This window comes from Dromiciops gliroides, chromosome X, assembly GCF_019393635.1.
Source record: "Dromiciops gliroides isolate mDroGli1 chromosome X, mDroGli1.pri, whole genome shotgun sequence".
Taxonomy (NCBI): Eukaryota; Metazoa; Chordata; class Mammalia; order Microbiotheria; family Microbiotheriidae; genus Dromiciops; species Dromiciops gliroides.
This window is the reverse complement of record NC_057867.1, coordinates 2,824,024-2,843,142: the sequence shown is the minus strand read 5'-3', so window position 1 is coordinate 2,843,142 and position 19,119 is coordinate 2,824,024. Positions and strand designations below refer to the sequence as shown.

The following is a 19,119-nucleotide window of genomic DNA, read 5'->3' as shown; positions in this document are numbered from 1 at the left end:
AGAAAGCAGTTTGATAGAAATTAGGTATACACCAACATCTCACACTGCAATACCAAGATAAGCTCCAAATGGGTACATGATTTAGATAAAGGGTGAAAGCATAAGCAAACTAGTGGAACGTGATAAAAAAAATGCCTATCAAACCTATGGATAGGAGAAGAATTCATGACCAAAACAAGAGACTGGTTCACAGGAGGTATAATGGATAATTTTGGTATCATAAAATTTAAAAGTTTTTGCCCAAATAAAGCCAATACCGCGAACACAATAAGAAAAGTAGGAAACTGTAAGGAAAAGTCTGTGTAGCAAGTTTCTCTGATAAAGGTCTAATTTTTAAGCTATATAGGAAATTGGGGCAGCTAGGTGGCTTGGATTAAGGAGGACCTGAGCTCAAATCCGGCCTCAGACACTTAACACTTACTAGCTGTGTGACCCTGGGCAAGTCACTTAACCCCAATTGCCTCACCAAAAAAAAAAAAAAGATATATAGGAAATTGAGTCAAATTTACAAGAATAAGACATTCTTCTATTGATAAATAATAAAGGTATATGAATAATTAGTTTTCAAGGGAAGAATTCAAAGCTGTCAATAGTCATATTGGTCATATCAAATAGTCAAAAGTCATGTTAATGCTCTAGATCACTAATAATTAGAGAAATGCAAATTAAAACAACTCTGAAGTACCACTTCATACCTATCAGATTGGCTAAAATGACATGCTGGAGGGGCTGTGAGAAAACAGGTACATTAACAGACTCTGGTGAGACTGAATTGGTCTAACCATTCTGGAGAGTAATTTGGAATTATGCACAACAAGGTATTAAAATGTGTACACCCTTTTACCCAGTATTGCTTTTACTAGACTTATCACCAAAGAGATTAAAGAAAGATGAAAAAGACCCATATGTGCAAAAATATTTATAGCAAAATTTTTGTGAATCGAAAACTGAGGGAAATGCCCACCAATTGGGAAATGGTTCGATAAATTATGATATATGATTGTGATGGAATACTATTGTGCTGTAGAAATTTTGAAGGGGATGGTTTCAAAAAAACCTGGAAAGACTTGTATGAACTGTTACAGAGTGAAATGAGCAGTACCAGGAAAACAATGTATACGATAATAGAGATATTGTAAAAGATTGTAAAAGATAATTAACTGAAAGATAATTAACTGAAAGGCTTAGTAATTCTGATCAACACAATGACCAACCACATTTCCAAAGGACTTGGGACACAACATGCCATTTCCCCCAGATAGAGAGCTGATGGACTCAGAGTGCAGACTGAGGCATATTTTCTCCTCTCCCTCACCTCTTCCATTTCTCTCTCGGATATGGCTAATGTGGGAATTTGTTTTGCATGACTATGAATATTTGTAATGGGTCTTACTGGTTTTTGTTTTCTCATTTGGAGGAAGAGGAACTGAAAATAAAATAAAAATTGAATTAAAAAAGAAATGTCGAAGGAAGCTTATATCTTAATGTTTGACTACAAAGTAGCAATTTTGATACTTGATGGTTAAGCTGAAAATTATGTAGGGTGTTGATGATTGTGATTTGCGGGTGTGATTTTGTGAAAATTTATTAAATATTTTTAAACGAACCTAACACATTAGTGTACTTACAGTAAAGAAAAAGTCTCTTACTTTTGGGTCAACCTGTTAAATATTGTTATTCTCTTCCCTTGTATTTTAGCACTGATGGCAGTTGATGCCCTGGAGAAATCTGTGGCAAACCCAAGTGTACAAGAAAAAGAGATGATTAAAGAAGAAAATTCAGCTACTGCTTTTCTTACTCTAGCAGCCCAGTTTGCTTTAGAGGTAACACATATATCTGCTTTATTTCTTTTTCCAAGATTGAAAAAGCTATAGTGCAGCCATCTTGCAATTCAGTAGCCGCTTCTTTACTGAATTTGTTGTAGTACAGAGTACTATGCTAGGGACCGGTGGACATATAAACAGGAGTAAGACATGGCTTTTACTCTCACAGAGCCTACTTACTATATCTGCATCAGTGACTGAAGGAACACTTATTAGGAACTTACTCTGTACAAAACAGTGGTATGCCCCTCCACTTGCCAAGTCTTTGCCACCACAAAAGAAGAGCTGCTATAAATATTTTGTATGTATGGGTCCTTTTCCTCTTTCTTTGATCTCTTAGAGGTCAAAACCTAGCCGCAGGATCACTGGGTCAAAGGAAATGCTCAGTGCAGTCATTTGGGGACCATAGATTCCTCAAGTTTTCCAGAATGGCTAAACCAATTCCCAGCTCCACTACCAGTATATGAACACACCCATTTTTTTCAGCATTTATCATTTTCCTCTCTTGTCAGTTTTGCCAACCTCTGAGGGGTGGGAGGCGGTACCTCAGAGTTGTTTTATTTTGCATTTCACTAAATAATAGTGACTTGGAGCGTTTTTTCACATGGATTTCTTCCCTTGAGACATACTGCTTCATGGCTTTTGACCAATTATCAAATCGGGAAACACTATTTTAAAAAATCTCAACAGTATTTTATTTATTTCCAGTTACTTGTAAAGATAATTTTAAACATTCATTCATGTATTTATTTATCTATTTGTTTATTTGTTTGCTTATTTATTTTCTTTGTGAGGTGATAAGGGTTAAGTGACTTGCCCAGGGTCACACAACTAGTATTTTTAAAAATCTTAATAGTATTTTATTTTTTTCCAGTTACATGTAAAGATAGTTTTAAACATTTATCTATCTATCCATCCATCTATCTATCTATCTGGCGGAGCAATGAGGGTTAAGTGACTTGCCCAGGGTCACACGGCTAGTAAGTGTCAAGTGTCTGAGGCTGGATTTGAACTCAGGTCCTCCTGAATTCGGGGCCAGTGCTTTGTCCATAAACATTTAGTTTTATAAGATTTTGAGTTCCAAATTTTCTCCCTTCCTCCCTTTCCCCCCCTACAAGACAGCAACCAATCTGACATAGGTAATATATGTACATTCATGTTAAACATGTTTCTACATTAGTCATGTCATGAAAGAAGAATCAGAACAAAAGGGAAAAAACACAAAAAAGAAAAAAAACCCAAAGGGAAAATGGTATGGTTCCATCTGCATTCAGATTCCACAGTTCTTTTTCTGTATGTGGAGAGCATTTTCCGTCCATCATGAATCCTTGGTCATTGTATTGCTTAGAAGAGCCAAGTCTATCACAGTTGATCATCATACACTGTTGCTGTTACTGTGTACAATGTTCTCCTGGTTCTGCTCACTTCACTCAGCATCAGTCTACTTAAGTTTTTCCAGACTTTTCTGAAATCTGCCTGCTCATCATTTCTTACCACTTGTTCAGCCATTCTCCTATTGATGGGTATCCCCTCAATTTCTAACTCTGTCATCACAAAAATAGCTGCTATATATATATTTTTTACATGTGGGTCCTTTTCCCTTTTTTATGATCTCTTTGGGATATAGAACCAATAGTGATATTGGTAGTGGTATTGCTGGGTCAAAGGGTATGCACAGTTTTATAGCCTCTTGGGCCTGGTTTGAAATTGGTTTCCACAATGGTTGAATCACTTCACAACTCCACCAACAATGCATTAGGGGTCCAATTTTCCCACATCTTCTCCATCATTTATCATTTCCTTTTTTTGTCATATTAGCCAATTTGATAGGTGTGAGGTGAAACTATTTTTTAAAGAAATTCTAAGCTGAAATGTATTTTCCAGCTCAGTTGGAGACTCATTTCTTCCAACACTCTCAGCAAAGTAGTTTAGTCTGAGATCCTTGGTAAGCTTGTTCGACCTAGGAATCACAAATGCCTGTAATCCTCTGTTTTGGACTCCCCTTCTAGGAAGGGAGAGCCAACTTAATGCCACTGATATACCACACTAGGCCAGGAAACTGTCACTCCTCTCTCCCTCTTATTGACCTCTATATTTTTGTTCCCAACTCCGTGTGTGTGTGTGTGTGTGTGTGTGTGTGTTCATCCTTCCTTTAACCAGTTTAGAAGAGAGTGAAGTTTAAGTGTCAGCTGCCCCCCCTCCACCACCAGTTCCCTCTTTGTTCGTATAGAAATCTACTTGTGCACCTGGTGTGAGATCATTTTCCCTAACTTTCCCTTCCCAATCCCTCCCCTCTACCCTCCCCACCCCAGGGCATTCCTACATCACCACCAGAAGTTCTCCTGTCTCTGAACTCTGCCCATAATCCACCTCAGTCCACCACTTCCTTACTGATGCATTGTTAATAGGCTCCTTTTGTTTAATTTTTTTTTTTGGTGGGGCAATGAGGGTTAAGTGACTTGCCTAGGGTCACACAGCTAGTAAGTGTCAAGTGTCTGAGACCGAATTTGAACTCAGGTCCTCCTGAATCCAGGCTGGTGCTTTATCCACTGTACCACCTAGCTGCCCCTCCTTTTGTTTAATCTAAATCCTTTAGCTTGGCAGTCAAGGCCCTCCATAATTTCTCAAGCTTCATCTCCTAACCCTAGTTCTGTATATAGTCAGCTCCTTGTCTCATATCCCAAATACACCATGCATATTTCCTGTGTGTGTGCTCATTTTTTTTTTACCCTACTCTCCCTCCTTCCTTAAATCCTACCATTTCTTCAAAGCTTGGGCCTTCCTTGCTCGCTCACTCCAGCCTCCAGCTCAATTTGCAACAAAAGCTCTTGTCATTAAAACAGTTTACAATTACGTAGCACTTTCTGACTCTGAAGCACCTTATGTACATGAACACATTTGATTTTCATAACTTTCTGAGTTAAGGAGTACAAGTGATATTATTCCAACTTTCCAGGTGAATAGACCGAGGCTGCCAAAGCAGATGACTTTCCCAGAGTCACTCAGCTAAGTGGTGGCAGAACTGGCACTCAAATGGAGATGCCTTTTCTCCCAGCACTTTCCTGTTGCACTGCTTTGATACCTGCCAGATGCTACCTCTGTATTGCTATTTATCTGGTTTGTACCCCTGGCCCCTGGAACATAGTAGGTGCTCGATAAATGTCTCACCAGTGTCTAAAGAGTTGATGAGAAAATGGATGCGGACCTACGAAAAGGCCAGTACCAAATGTGCTTGTACATAATGCATGCGAGATGGGGAGTAGGAGGAACTGCAGGTAATTCAGTGATTAGGTGCTGAATAGCACAGAGCTTTTAAAGAAAAGGTTAGAGGTTTCTAATTGATGCAGCAAGCAGGAGGGGAGCCAGGAGAAAAATTGGGAAGAGGCACATAATAGGACTAGAGTTCTGGGAAACTGCTTTTTGAGGGGGCACAAAAGACCCCAAAGCCCACAGTAATTGAGATGAGCTGAATGAAGGCTGGATGAGCTATCCTCCGAAATTGAGCAGGGACACACATCAAAGAGCAAGTGGAGCGACCATTTGTTCCCAAGAATGTCTTTGCAAATGGCATTTCAAGATTTGCTGAGGACAGAGGCTGCAGGCGTGTATTCAGACTGTTCTTTGCTGGGTAATGAATAGTGTCTTCATCTTCCCAGCTTTTAGTAGTTTTCTCATAAGAATACAGAATGCACGTATTCACATTAGCTTCTTTTCTCAAGGAAAAGGAGTTTAGACTATGGAAACATTGTTCAGGTTTGGGAAGTCAATTTAACATCTGAGAATGTATGTGTCATCTTTTCAGAACGGGCAACAAGAAGTGGCCATAAGAGCTCTGGAGTACTTAGCTCAACGTTCCCAAGACTTGCAACAAGTCATTAATGCTTTTAAGTAAGTCGTCAGCCTCTGGAGAAAGTAAGAAAAAGAATTTATTTCTCTGTCGTACTTTGGGCACTTTGCTGAAACGGTAGTGCTGATGGGAAGGGAGCTGTCCAGTCAGGTGGCATCAGTACCTCCTTGTGCTAAGGGTAAATCCGATTTCTCCAAGAGAGAAAGAAACATTGGGCGTTCCTGCTGCTGCTCCTCTATCCTGAGCTTGGCTCTGGGGCTCTTGGGGGAAGTGCTACCCCCTTAGTGGGTCAGGGAAAGGGACCATAGAGGTCAAGACTCTCTCAGGGCTATGGCCTGGCATCTGCCGGCGGAGAAAGGGCGGGGCCCAGAGTACAGCCCATATGCCATTGAAGCTCTTGACATGGAGGGCAGGCAGCTCTTTCAAAGAGAGAGAATCCTTAAATAATCAAGAGTAGCTACTCAGAGGAATCTCCCACTTTATTGTTCCAAAGTACTTTCCTTCCAGCTTTCTCATTTGACCCTCTCAACAAGCTCTGTAGGGTAGGGCTAGATGCTGGGAATATTAACCTATTTAATATTTAATTTAATTTAAGGTCAACAAACTGAGGCTCTGAAAGATGATGCCCCTTAGTGGTGGCAGAGCAAGTCCTTGAAACCAGAGCCCAGAACCCTTTGTATTCTGGCCTCCAGCCTCAGCACCTAGAAGGAACCTTGAGGCTTGGTCTTTACCAGCCTCCTGCTTTAAACAGTGGCTAAGCCTTCTAGGGAAGTTGGCGATTTAGTCTGTTTGGGAACCTCTCCAGCCTCCCACTGCCTCCTTCGGCATTTTATTCCATCGGCCTCGGAGCGAATGCCCCCTGAGCCAACTTTTCCAGGCCTTGAATGCCCTTTCCATATCAGGGACCTTAGAGCAGTGGTGGCAATGGTAGGACCATTGTGGGATGTGATTGTTGTGAGCACCGCATCCTGTGTTACTTTTTGTGTAGGTGTTTGATTCGTCTAGTTATCCCCAGAATCTCTCAAACAACCGAATCTGAAGAAGCCAGGTAAGAAGAGATGATGGGAAGGCCTGTACTGGAGGGGTGGGACACTTCAGAGTTACAGAGATGCCTACGGTCCTCCTAGTGGGGGAGGGGGCTTCTTGGCCTTGACTCTTGCTTAGGAAGAACCAGGCTGCTTCTGGCTGTACTCACCAGCTCTGCTATGGATTTAGCAATTGAGAGAAGAATCCTCTGCCTCTAGAAAATGTGAAGAAAAACAATCTTGTCAGGCTTTTGATGAGGGACAATGTCCAGAAGAAAATGACTCCTCCCCTCCTCCTTTCATACCTGCATACTAGCTTGTATAGCCAGGTGTCCATAACCCGAGCAGGAGGGAAGCCAGCAGACAGGCCTCAGTGCCAGCTCTAGGCAGAGAGGCCTTTAGCACCAACGTTGAAGGTGGGCTTCGAAGGCCATTCCGTTGGCCTGGCCATGTGTATGTCAGACCTCAGGCCTTCTTCACACAACTGCTGTGTGTTTGTGTGTTGGGGGGGGGGATTGGAAAAGGCCAAATCATGGAGTTTTTGAAAGGGCTTCTTTCTATTACTTGCAAAGGAAGCTTTAGTGATACTGAAATGAGAGAGCCTGAGTTCTGGACCCAGGAATGAGCTCTGCCACCTTGAGAAGTCCTCCTTCCCTCTCTGAAGTACCATTTCCTCATCTCCACAATGAGGGCTGATCTCGAAGGTCCTTCCTGTTTCCCAAACAAAAGGCTTCATGGTATCTACATATGAACGGTCAATTTATGAATGTGTCTGAAAAGTTTGCTCTTTCAAGTAATTCAACCCCCCTCCTTGAAAACCCATTCACCACAAGAAAGGGTTAATTAGTACCACAGTCACCACACCTGGAACAAATGAATGGCGATCTTAGACTCAGACCTCTTCTTTGGCACCTGGCTGTGTGACCACAGGCAAACCAATTAGCCTCCCTGAGCCTCAGTTTTGTTACTCAACAAATGGAGATAAGAATGACTCTAGTCCCACCCTCCCTTACGAGATGGCTGGTTGTAAGACTCAGAGGAGAAGCTGAGGAGGAGAATGACTTGAACACACCAAAAAACAGGCTATACGTTGAATGTGAAGATGGATGAGAAGGATGAATTAACAATAATAAGCCTTTAGAGAGCACTGCCTAAAGGGTGTGGGAATAACAAGAATAAAGACATTGTGTACCCACTGGCCCTTTACAGCTTCTAAAATGCTTTCCCATCCCTTTTCTTCTTTGTGAAGTCAGCAGGGCTGGAATGATCCTATTTTATAAATGAGTAAGCTGAGGCTCAGAGAAGGCAGAGATGGCTTGTCCAAGGTCATCACCAACCTCTAAGCCAGACTCTTTGACTCAAAGTCCAGTGTTCTCTGCATCTCAGGGACTTTCTTATTTACCCCAAAGCATCCTGAGAAAGAGATCTGCTCACACATTTCCTTTAATCCTCCCAATTACAGAAAGGAAGAAATGCACCGACTTCTGTCTTGGCTGAAGACAGGTAAGCTTTGCTTGCTTCTTCTCTTTTTATTGTCCAGCTAGTGCTTTGGTCTAGCTCTAGTAAGGCCTTGGAGTTCAGTGATGAGCCTGTTGACTTCCTGTGTGAAGCCTTCATGAATATTTTCTACAGACACCCATGGTCTCTGGACTCCTTTCTCATAACTATAAGTATTGGATGTAAGACTGGATTAGACAAAGTAGTGCTAAGTGGTGGCAGAACTGGCACTCAGTGCTGGGTTCTCCTTGCCCTTGGACTCTTACTTGGAGCAACCAGGGCACCTCCTTCCTCTACCTAATTCCTCTTCTCCTCTCACTCTGTCCAGGGAGACTTCTCACAACATAACAGAAAGGCAGCCAATGAGAAGTCATTTAATCTCTCTGAGCTAAAATTTCCTCATCTGCATAATGGAGTTAATACCTATTGTTGCTATCTCATAGAATCATGATGATGATTCAGTGAGATAGTGCACACTTGAAATGTGACAGAGATGTCAGCTTGTTATGTCTATTAAGCATTAATTGCTATGGTACTCCCAAGGGTGAATGGATTCCCCAAAGTTTGGTCTTCCTGGTTCTTGGAGCTAGGGTGTAATACCTTTTCTCATCTTAAATTACTTTTGGGGTACATACAGGTGCCAAGGTTGAACTTTCCAAAAGAAAATTCAAGGGAAACTGGTTTTTAGAAGGATTAATAATTCTCTTTAAGTTCCCAGTACAAAGCTTTGATACCACTCTCTCCCTTTGATGCAGCCCACCAGAGACTTGCTGAGCCCATAGCAAAAGAGAAACTAACTTTGGATGTGTGGACTAATGAAGCCCATTGGTTTCGAAAAATAGGTAAGAGGCAAGTCCACTGATGACAGAGTTGCCGATCAGTTCTTTCCTCTCTTTCCATGCTTTGTCTCATATTGCCCATTAGCCTCCAAATGTTAATAATCACCACACACCAAGTCTTGTTGGAGGCAGTTGCCAGGGTGATGAGTGAGCGAAGTGGCGCAGAAATGTCACAACCCCAGCAGGCTCTGTTCAGCCCTTGCTGCCTAATGGCTAAGGTGCTAATTTAGCTCAGGGAGAAAATGGATGAGATGAAGCACTTCAGCTTTTGAAAAGAATGTCCACGTCCTATTTGTCAAGAACTTAATGCTTTTGACCTTAAGAAAATGGGAAAAGTCATTTTCTAATCCCTGAGAACCTTTTTCCTTCAGCAGAATGTTGCCCAACTTGAGTGTTATTTTGTTTTGCTTGAGCCTCACTTTCTTCCAACCGAATTTAACTACTTCTTCTATTACTTCTAGTTCACAGAATAAGAGAATGTCAGAATTGGAAGGGATCTCAGAAGTCAGTAGTCCCAAGGTGTAAAATATGTAGCCCCTACAGGGCTACTTTCATACAGTCCACAACACTCCGGAGGAAGGCCTTAACTGGATTCGAATGTCAATGGGAAATGTTTTTAAAATAATGAAATATAATAATGAAAATACAATGAAACATAGATAATATTACATTTGAAAACTTAAGTTCAATATGTGAATGTACAAATTAGTGGCCCCAAATTTCTATTTGCTCAAATCCCACTCCCTCAAATAAGGGAAGAAACTGAGAAGACCCAGACACAATAAGTAACATGGTCAAGGTCACAGAGTAAATGTTATATAGTAAGTGTAATAATGCCCATGGTTTGGGTCCTGATTTTTTGCTATAGCCTTGGGCAAGTTACTTTGCTTGTCTGGGCCTCAGTTTCCTCCTTTGCAAAATGAGGGGGTTGTACCTTAACTCTAAGGGTCCTTTTAGCTCCACTATTCCATACATGCATGTCTCCATGGTATGAAGTCTTCCTCTGATACCTTGACCTAGTGTGTAGGTGCCCCATGGCACTTAAAGAGTTTGCTTGCAGAGCACCAGCTCTGGCTGCTCCACTTGGGCCCCTGTGGTGCTCCATTTGATGAGGCTTATCACCAGGCCTGACAGTTCTCTCACCAAAGTCTAAATCTAACGGTGGAGCCAGGACTTCAAAGTCCTGCAGGACAGTGCAGATAAGGAGCCCTTAAGTAGTCTCCCAAGAGCATGGCATAGATCATCCTTGATAATGTGTGAGCTTCGATTGGACTCTCCACCTCAAATTATTGATCGTTGTTGACCTGCAGACTAAAGTTTGGGTCCTGGAACTCTCAATTGTCTCTCGGAGACAGTAAATTGTGGCCTCCTGTGCAGAGAAACATGTTGAATTTACAATTCTGTCTCTTTTCTGAGCCCCCAAGAGAATAGTAAGAACTTCTAAGGACTCATCTGAGTCCTCTGACTGTACTGATATGTCAGGATAGGAGTAGCAGTGAGTTTCCTTAAAGATAGAGATGATGGCCAAAAGGTTTTCACTGTAATACCCTGGTGTGTTTACTTTGAGCCTGGAACTTGGCCATGCAGTGTGAAAAATCCCCAGGAACCATGCGAGACTTCTTCCTGATGTCATACAAGGTACGTACCTTACCGATCTTCTGATGGGCATCTAAGAGCAGGGCTGTGCGAGAGCCAGACACAAAGTGTAAAATGGTCCCAGCTCACAAGCAAGGGACCTTTCCAATGGGGATAAGCAGGGCTGGGCTTAAAGGGAGGTGGGTAGGCACTCTCAGGGTGTGGGTGTGAGGAGTGAGGGAGAGAAATCCCCCTCCTCCCAGCTCCCCCCACTTCCTGCAAGCTCTGGGATACCTAGCCAGGGCTGGATCTGCTCTGCTTTAAGTTAGAATTGGAAGGTGGTATAGAGGTCATTGGATTCCACCCTCTTAATTCACAGAGTAGGAAACGGAGGCTTAGAGAGGGCCATAGAGAGGGGAAGGGACTTGAAATTCTGCTGATGATAATGCTGCAGATCCCAGAGGAATCAGCAGTCATTGATGGTTTTCAGTGTGGTGACCTGGGTTCTAGGCCTGGCTCTCCCACTTCCCTCGTGGCTCCCCCTCTGGGCCTCAGTTTCCTCTGTAACAGGGACCCAGACGTCTCAGTGGGGTGGTACTTGACATTTGCATATGGCTTTGGGACAGACTGGGTTTTGTAGGTGCTTGTTTTTTCCCACCGGAAGTCCAGGGGTTGCTCCCCAACCCGAGAGGGCTAAAGCTTGTCCAATTTGTTGTCTCCTCTTGGTCCAGACCAATGGATTCCTCGGTGTGGGAACCTCCCGATGTGGCAACTCCCTCTACCAGAGCAGTTCAGCAGCTGATCTGAAACTTTAAAGTTTTAGAGAGTCTTCCAGTCCCCAGGAGGTTAAGTGACTTATCCAGGGCCATTCAGCCAGTATATGTCAGAGCTAGAACTTGAAGCCAGGTCTTCCTGACTTGAAGTCATTACCCAGAATGCCTCACAACAAGCCCAAAATATCAGCCCTCATTTTGGTTCTCTTTTATACTAAGAAGAACTCTGCTTATCCTGAGGAATCATTTCGAAAGTATAACACAAACTGAGGAGAAAAATCACTTGGTAAATGAACTCTGGGGTAGAAGGGAGTTCTTGCTTCTGGTAGGGTAGGATCCTCTGAGGAAGGTAGTGCAGAGTCCACCAAGTCAGAGTGAAGTGAACGCCTTGAGCCTCATTGATAAAAAAAAGTGCTTGTCTAGGTGCTGGTACACCATACCCTCCAAACAAGCTGCAACTGCTTTGCATTCTGAGTCTTCCCAATCCACTCACATTTTGCTTCTTTCTCCTCAGCTCTCCCAGTTTTGCCCCTCTGAGAAAGCAGTTCTGATTTCACAAAAGACCTGTTTGCTGATGGCGGCGGCTGCTGACTTAGAACTAGGGAGAAGTGCCTCAGAAGCTTCCCGACAGGTAACATAGGAGAGTGCGATGTCCAAGTGATGGGAAGGGGGTTGTCGTCTTCCCTTCCTTTGATCCTGTGCTTCTTGTCTTCCAGCCCTCTCTGCTTTCCCTCCCATCTTGTTCCCAGAGGCCTGCAGTGGCCTTCTCACAGTGGATTGAACAGCTCCTAGATGCCTTGGGCAACTCTGTTGTGCTGTCTCTTTGATGGGATTCTTCTTCTCTGTGTGGCCCTGTATCTGTGAGTGGCACCAGGACTTGGGCCCAGATTCTTTACTGTTTGGCTTTTCGTAGCCGTTCTTTGGGAGAGTCCATCCACTCAGGCAATTTTGCCAAGTGTCTCAAAGGAAGTGACTCGAAGGCTGAAATCCCCTTGATTGAATGAAGCTCACCTTCTCAATTCAGCACTACCTCTCATTCTGCCATCTCCTTCAGATCTTCACACTGATCCCGGCCTGAATCCTTTCTGCATCTGTATCCTTAAGCTCTGGGGATGCCAATGTCGACGGGCCCCTTTTCTTTGACCATTTGGCTTCCTCCAACATTTGTCAGATCCAGACTACTATTTCCACACTACTACTACCACTCAGGCCTTTGGTCACCTGTCACCAGGACAGACAAACTAGGTGGCTCTCTACCCCTCCTTATTGTCTCTAGTGAGTGCACTGGAGTGTACTCTGGATCCACAACAGCAGGATCACTGGCTCTTGAGTTGCACCTTTGAGAGCACCTAACAGAACCCCCTCGTTTTTGCAGATGAGGGAACTGAAGCTCTGAGTGGTTAAGTGACTGACTCAAAGTCACAAAGTGAATAATTAGTAGAGCTGGATTGATTGCCATAATATTTCTTTCCCCCTCCCTTTTCCAGAACTTTCCTCTTTGAAGAAGCCTATCCCACTTATATGGGATGTCCCCAAAGTCTTGGGGGCAGTTTTCAATATCCTGCTCCTAACACTTTGGGAACACCCTGTATAGAAACCCAAACCTGGCACACAGCTGCTTTGTCTTTGGCCTTCTCGGAAAACATTTAAAGAGAGAGGGAGTTAGGGTCTGGTCCTGGGATTTCAGCAGTAGGGTATTTGGAAGTCGACAACAATCTTGTGAGCTGAGCATTATCACCCCATTTTAAGATGATGAAACGGAGGCTGAGGGAGATGATCTGACTTACCCATGGCCTTACAGGTGGAAATTAGCAGAGCCAACATTCAAGCTGGTCATTCCTGTCATTGGGGGTGTTCCTTTTTTCACAGGTTCTCCTGGTGGAGAAGTAGGAACTAGGTTTGTACCTCTGTGTACAGGGCAAAAATGGGAAATGAAGAAAAAGCCAAAGACTCTCGAGAAGAATCCCCAGACTGGCCTTTTGAATTTCTGCTACCTGGGTTTTCCCACCCTCTTGCCCCCCTCATACCCTGCCTTCTCTTTTCTCTAGAACTCAATAACATTGTACTCCTTATCTTTGATCTTTCTTGCTTTTGAATGGGTTTCCAGGTAGGCAATCAAAATTACCCAGCTCCCTTTGCTCATCTGAGTACAGGCTCCATCACATCTGGGGATTAGATGGCAGTGTTCTGGGGGTCTGAGCTGAGAACCTGCCGAGTTTTGGTGAGCTTGGAGGCCTCCCTCCCCCTCATATGTTCCTTGTTCTCTGAGGCTGTTCCTCAGCTGAGGCGAGATGACTAAAGGCTGCAGATAGGTTGCAGTCATCATGTCCCAATTGTTCCCTGTTTATGTGTGGGTGGGCAGAGAAGGGCAGGAGGAGATACAGGGGCATTTCTTATATAATCTCAATCCTGGTAATTTAGTCTTGTTTCTTAGATTCACCAGATGGTGTCATGACTCACCAAAGATATTGATATGCCCCCCAGGTTTCTGGCTAAGCTTCCCCCATTTTCCAGGGGCATTAGGGTTGTGACCTCTATCAGGAGGGCACTGTGGTATTAGAAATGGAGGTCAACTCAACTCCCCTTTGGTTGAGCCATAAAGATGTTTGATTTTCAGAGTTGCTTTTTGATAAATTATTGTGAGATGTGTTTACAAATTGTTGAGAAATTCCTTTTTTATTCTAACTTAATGCTGTCCTTTTTGCTACATAGACGGAAATGCTGACTCACGCACTTGAGCATGTACAGGGGTGCAAAGAAATCATGAATGTCCTGAAATCAGCAGGTATGATGGGAGCTGGGAATTTGGTAAGATAATTATTTATTTGTTTTGTTTTTGGGTGAGGCAATTGGGGTTAAGTGACTTGCCCAGGGTCACACAGCTAGTAAGTGTCAAGTGTCTGAGGCCAGATTTGAACTCAGGTCCTCCTGAATCCAGGGCCGGTGCTCTATCCACTGCACCACCTAGCTGCCCCAGTAAGATAATTATGTAGTTCCTTTAGAATTGCTGCTTCTGCCCAGGAATCCCGTCATTAAGTCTGTTCCCAAAGCGATCAGGGTAAAAGGAAAAGAACCTATATGTTCTAAAATCTTTGTGGTGGCAAAGAATTGGATACTGAGGGAATGTCCATCAATTGGGGAATGGCTGAATAAGTTGTGGTATGATTGTGATGGAGTACTACTGTGCTGTATGAAATGCCGAGAAGGTTGATTTTAGAAAAACATGGAAAGACTAGCATGAAATAAAACTGAATGAAATGAGCAGAACCAAGAGAACAGTGTATACCGTAATAACAATACTTTTTGGAAAGAGTAACTTGGAATGACTAAACTATTCTGAGTAATATGATCATTTAAATAGCAACAAAGGACTTATGAAGGAAAATGCTACCCACCTCTGGAGAAAGAACTGATCTATGGGAATATGGAAATTGTAGTCCCACATATATACATATACACATATATATACACATATATATGTGTGTGTGTGTGTGTGTACACACGTATGTGTGTCAAAATGTTGGCCTTCTTTAATGCAGGCTTGGGAGGGAGGGAGACAACTCAACATGTAATAAAAAACCCTTAAAGACGTAATTGGAAAATACTTAACAAAATAACTAAAAGTCTAACAGAACATTTTTAAAAGAGCTGCCTCTCTCAGAGGCTGAGTGCACAAAGCTAGGACCACTACCAAAAAGGCAAGCAGATGGGTTATTGAAATGATCCTTGGGAATTCCTTGGGAAGTGATTTGCAATGAGAGGAGTCCATGGTTTCACCCTTGGGGGCAGGAGCTGTGTGTGATGGGCAGAAATGGGCAGAAATCAGGAGGAACAGGTTCAGCTGCAACTGCTCTTGGCTTTAAGCCACTGGAAATGCAGGTTTCGTGGCTCGAGCTGGGTCATGGGCTCCCATCTAGACTTGGAAGTCATATCCTTGGAGGTAGTAGTTGAAATTCTGGGAATGAGCCCTAAAAGAGAGTTGAGAGCCTTATGGGGAGCATTCACTTAAAGGACAAGGAAGATATTGAAGAGCTTTTGGAGGAGATAGCAAAGGTGCAGCTAGAGAGAGTGGAGAGGGACGAGAAGAATCAAGAGAGCGGGAGGTGGCTGAAGCCAAAGGAAGGGGCTAATCACCAGTGCCACAGAGAGAGTGAGGAGCCTGGGGACTAAGTAATCAAATCATTGGTGACGTTTGGCACATGGGAGGTGCTTAATAAATGCTTGCTGCCTGCCTGCCTTTCAAGGAGTGGAGGCCCCCCACTTCTGCAGAAACCCAACTGCAGGGGTCTGAGGTTAGATGGTAACGAAATGGAAGCCTCAGCTATAGACAACTCTTTCGAGATATTTAGCAGTCAAGGCCCTGCTATCTGAGAGAGATTATTTCATATCTACCAAGGAGTTAGAAACCTTTTAATGGAAAGGATTTTCCCCAAAATTCATTTTTGGGTTGGGGGGGGGGATGTGTTTGTTTCTAGGCAAAGAGGAAGGAGCCATTGGTGAAAAGGAAGCTACAGGGTCAGATTTGAGCTCGATATAACTGCCCAGAAATTAGGAGTTTGTTCAAAACTTGAACACGTTGCCTCATGGGGTACCAGATTTCTCTCTCCCCTGTGGTTCTGGCAGAGGGGATGTGGCCACTTGTCACAAATGCCATAGAGGCTGTGTGGGCCTCCAGGAGGGCTCAGCGTGCATGCCCTTTAGTAACCTTCCAACTCTTAAGAATCACTGATGTGAGACACCTGCCCCGGGCCCCTCCCTCCTCTCTCCTGTTGAGTGATTACAAAGTCCGGGTTACATTATTAGAATCCCCATGGGTGGGAGAGCCCACAATGTTGCTTTGGCATTTCTTCAGGCCAGTGGTAAACCTGGCAATGACTTCAGGAAGCGTGGGTGCTGCTGGGAAATGTGGCCAGGTTGTTGAAGCAATCTAGGGGCTGAGAGATTTGGGGGGGAATCTGTCCACAGGGGCCGGAATAACCTTTGAGTCATAAATGAAATTCATTTTCTTTTGCCTGTAAAGCTCCCTAGCTGAGCGCTTAGAGTAGGAGAGAATAATGGACTGTAATCACCAAGCACCTGGCTTTTTTACCTCTTCCTCAGAGGCTGGCTCTAAGGATCCAACTGAGAATTTGCTTCTCCTTTATGAGATTGAGGCCAGAGCCAAACTGAATGATGCAGGCCTGACCAGCCTCCTGGAGTCCGTGTGGGAGCTGCCTCAATTAGACACCAAAATACTGGAAACCATCTCATGTAAGGATTCTTTTTGCTGGGCCTTTGCTAACTGCAGGGAGGAATGGCCAGTCCTGGGCCTGGGTCTGAGCCTGTCTTTGTTGTTTTGGTTTGTTCTTACCATTGTTACTTCACTAAAACTCTGCCCTCCCCACAGTAGAGCCTCTCTTCTGACAGAGAAGCCTTTGGTTGCCCCAGCAACTACAAGTGTGTAATACTCCTTGCTCGCCCCTAGTGAGAGCAGAAGGGTTTGATCAGGAGGCCCCTGGGGCCAGACAGATACTGTGTACAATCTGCTCTTTGCATTTACACTGGAATCTGCATACAGATTGTTCTCTTCTTTCCACTTTTTTTTACCCTGCATCAGTTCATGAAGATTTTAGCCTTCCTTCTCAGCATCCCCTGCCATTTGTCCCATTTGGGGGAATATTCTATAGCACTGCCCACTCCAGGCCTCCTTGTTGTTGATTGGCTTCCTTGTTATCCTTGTTAGTATAACCCTTTTCAAGTGCCTTTCCTTCATTTCTGTCTAAGGGCCCAATAAAGGGACAATCTTTCTCTCCCTCTCCCTCTCCCTCTCCCTCTCTCTCTCCCCCTCCCTCTCTCTCTCTCTCTCTCTCTCTCTCTCTCTCTCTCTCTCTCCCTCTCTCTCTCTCTCTCCCTCTCTCTCTCTCTCTCCCTCTCTCTCTCTCCCTCTCTCTCTCCCTCTCCCTCTCCCTCTCCCTCTCCCTCTCCCTCTCCCTCTCCCTCTCCCTCTCCCCCCCCTCTCCCTCTCCCTCTCCCTCTCCCTCTCCCTCTCCCTCTCCCCCCCCCTCTCTCTCTCTCTCCCTCCCTCTCTCTCTCTCTCTCTCTCTCTCTCTCTCCCCCTCTCCCTCTCCCTCTCTCTCTCTCTCTCTCTCTCTCTCTCTCTCTCTCTCTCTCTCTCTCTCTCTCACACACACACACACACACACACACACACACACACACACACACAGTAAAAGGCCTCAGTGAATGTCAAATGAAGTGATGGTAGACAACAGCCTGGCACCTCTGCATGGAGAAATAAGCTTTCTTAAAAAGCATCTGTGGATTTGTTGTTGTAGAAAACAAGTTTTATCAATTTCGACCATGCTGATCAAGGAGGCCACAGGCTGTGATAGATGTGATGATGGAGGAGACTGTGCTGTGGCTAATGTTCAGAGGGTGTTGCTCTCTTTACTGAGAATTTACCCCTTCATCCTTGTTTTAAAAGCTGTAGCAATGGAGCGTCCTGCCCACTATCCAGAAATCTCGAAAAAGGCCTTGAAAAAGGCCTTATCGCTCTACCTGCAAGGAGAACCCATTGATGCTGTGAAGTTCAGGTGAGGGAGTGCTTGTACATCTGAGCAGGTCTGGGTTAGCAGACAGGTATGGAGTCCCCACTGTGGGGCTAAGGAGTAGCACAAGACAAGGTGCCTGCCCTTTGGATGGCCCTCACTGCAGAGATGGCTTGAAGTACCTGAAATTCAAATACTCAAGTGAGTTCTATGCTGACCAGCTTGTGCTGGAGTCAGTGCATAGCACTCCCTCCCATTCCTATATCTTTGCCTTCCCTCAAGGACTCTCCTCCCTTCCTAGGACCCCAACCTTCCACGTACTCAGGGGAATAAAAAAGTGCAGCAAGTCTGTGTGTGAGTAGAATATGTCAAGAAGCCATGGGCAACCTACACAGCTGCAGGCTGCTATTTGAGCTCTTCATGCACAGACATGGGGGAAGTAATACTTAGCATTCCCTCTGCAAAAGCTGTTCAAGAATACTAGAGACAGTACTCCCTAGGAAAAGATCCCTAGCTAAGATCCTGGATTTTCTTCCCTCTGCTTTCCAAGTATCTGTAAATCGGACCAACTCCTAAAACAGAACGACCACTCTTACCATAGCCCTGGAGGTGGTAACAAGTGGGATGAGGAAGGATGGTGTACACTTAGCCCTAGCCCCAGGGGTAGTTATGGACCAGGAGAGCCCATCTGCAACTTTCACCTGGGCATCTCTTATTTCATTGGTCCTCTTAACAATGGGCCATTCTCTCTTTTTTTTGTGAGGCAATTGGGGTTAAGTGACTTGCCCAGGGTCACACAGTTAGTAAGTGTTAAGTGTCTGAGGTGGGATTTGAACTCAGGTCCTCCTGAATCCAGGGCTGGTGCTTTATCCACTGTACCACCTAGCTGCCCTGGGCCATTCTCTCTTGACATGTTTTCTCTTTTTTTTATTGCAGCAAATGTCTGCACAACTTCATTAACCTTTCACTGCCAGACAGAGTACTGGGCACAGATGTGTGTCCCCTTCAAGAAATTTGGAGCTCCTTCGAAGACGCTCTTCGTGTGATCAGCTGCTCAGTAAGTCAAGCTAAGAGATCATATGTGATGATGCTGGATACAGAAAGCAAGCCTTGAGAAGGGGTATTGGAAATGGACCCAGGTTCCTGCTTCCTGCTTAGTATGTTTCAGGGTGGATACATCCTTATAACCTTATGTCATAAGGATGTGTATTGT

General features: G+C 44.3%; 1 protein-coding gene across 1 annotated transcript in view; it reads left to right on the top strand.

The window, feature by feature from the left end:
- Positions 1 to 19,119, top strand: part of TEX11 (testis expressed 11) — a 192,957-nt gene that overhangs the window by 156,778 nt on the left and 17,060 nt on the right. The window contains exons 13-23 of the mRNA XM_043974391.1: positions 1,699 to 1,823; positions 5,626 to 5,711; positions 6,659 to 6,718; positions 8,158 to 8,198; positions 8,948 to 9,034; positions 10,599 to 10,669; positions 11,894 to 12,010; positions 14,092 to 14,164; positions 16,480 to 16,629; positions 17,843 to 17,951; positions 18,843 to 18,963. Coding sequence (XP_043830326.1) covers positions 1,699 to 1,823; positions 5,626 to 5,711; positions 6,659 to 6,718; positions 8,158 to 8,198; positions 8,948 to 9,034; positions 10,599 to 10,669; positions 11,894 to 12,010; positions 14,092 to 14,164; positions 16,480 to 16,629; positions 17,843 to 17,951; positions 18,843 to 18,963 — 1,040 coding nt within the window. The remainder of the gene's footprint in view (positions 1 to 1,698; positions 1,824 to 5,625; positions 5,712 to 6,658; positions 6,719 to 8,157; positions 8,199 to 8,947; positions 9,035 to 10,598; positions 10,670 to 11,893; positions 12,011 to 14,091; positions 14,165 to 16,479; positions 16,630 to 17,842; positions 17,952 to 18,842; positions 18,964 to 19,119) is intronic.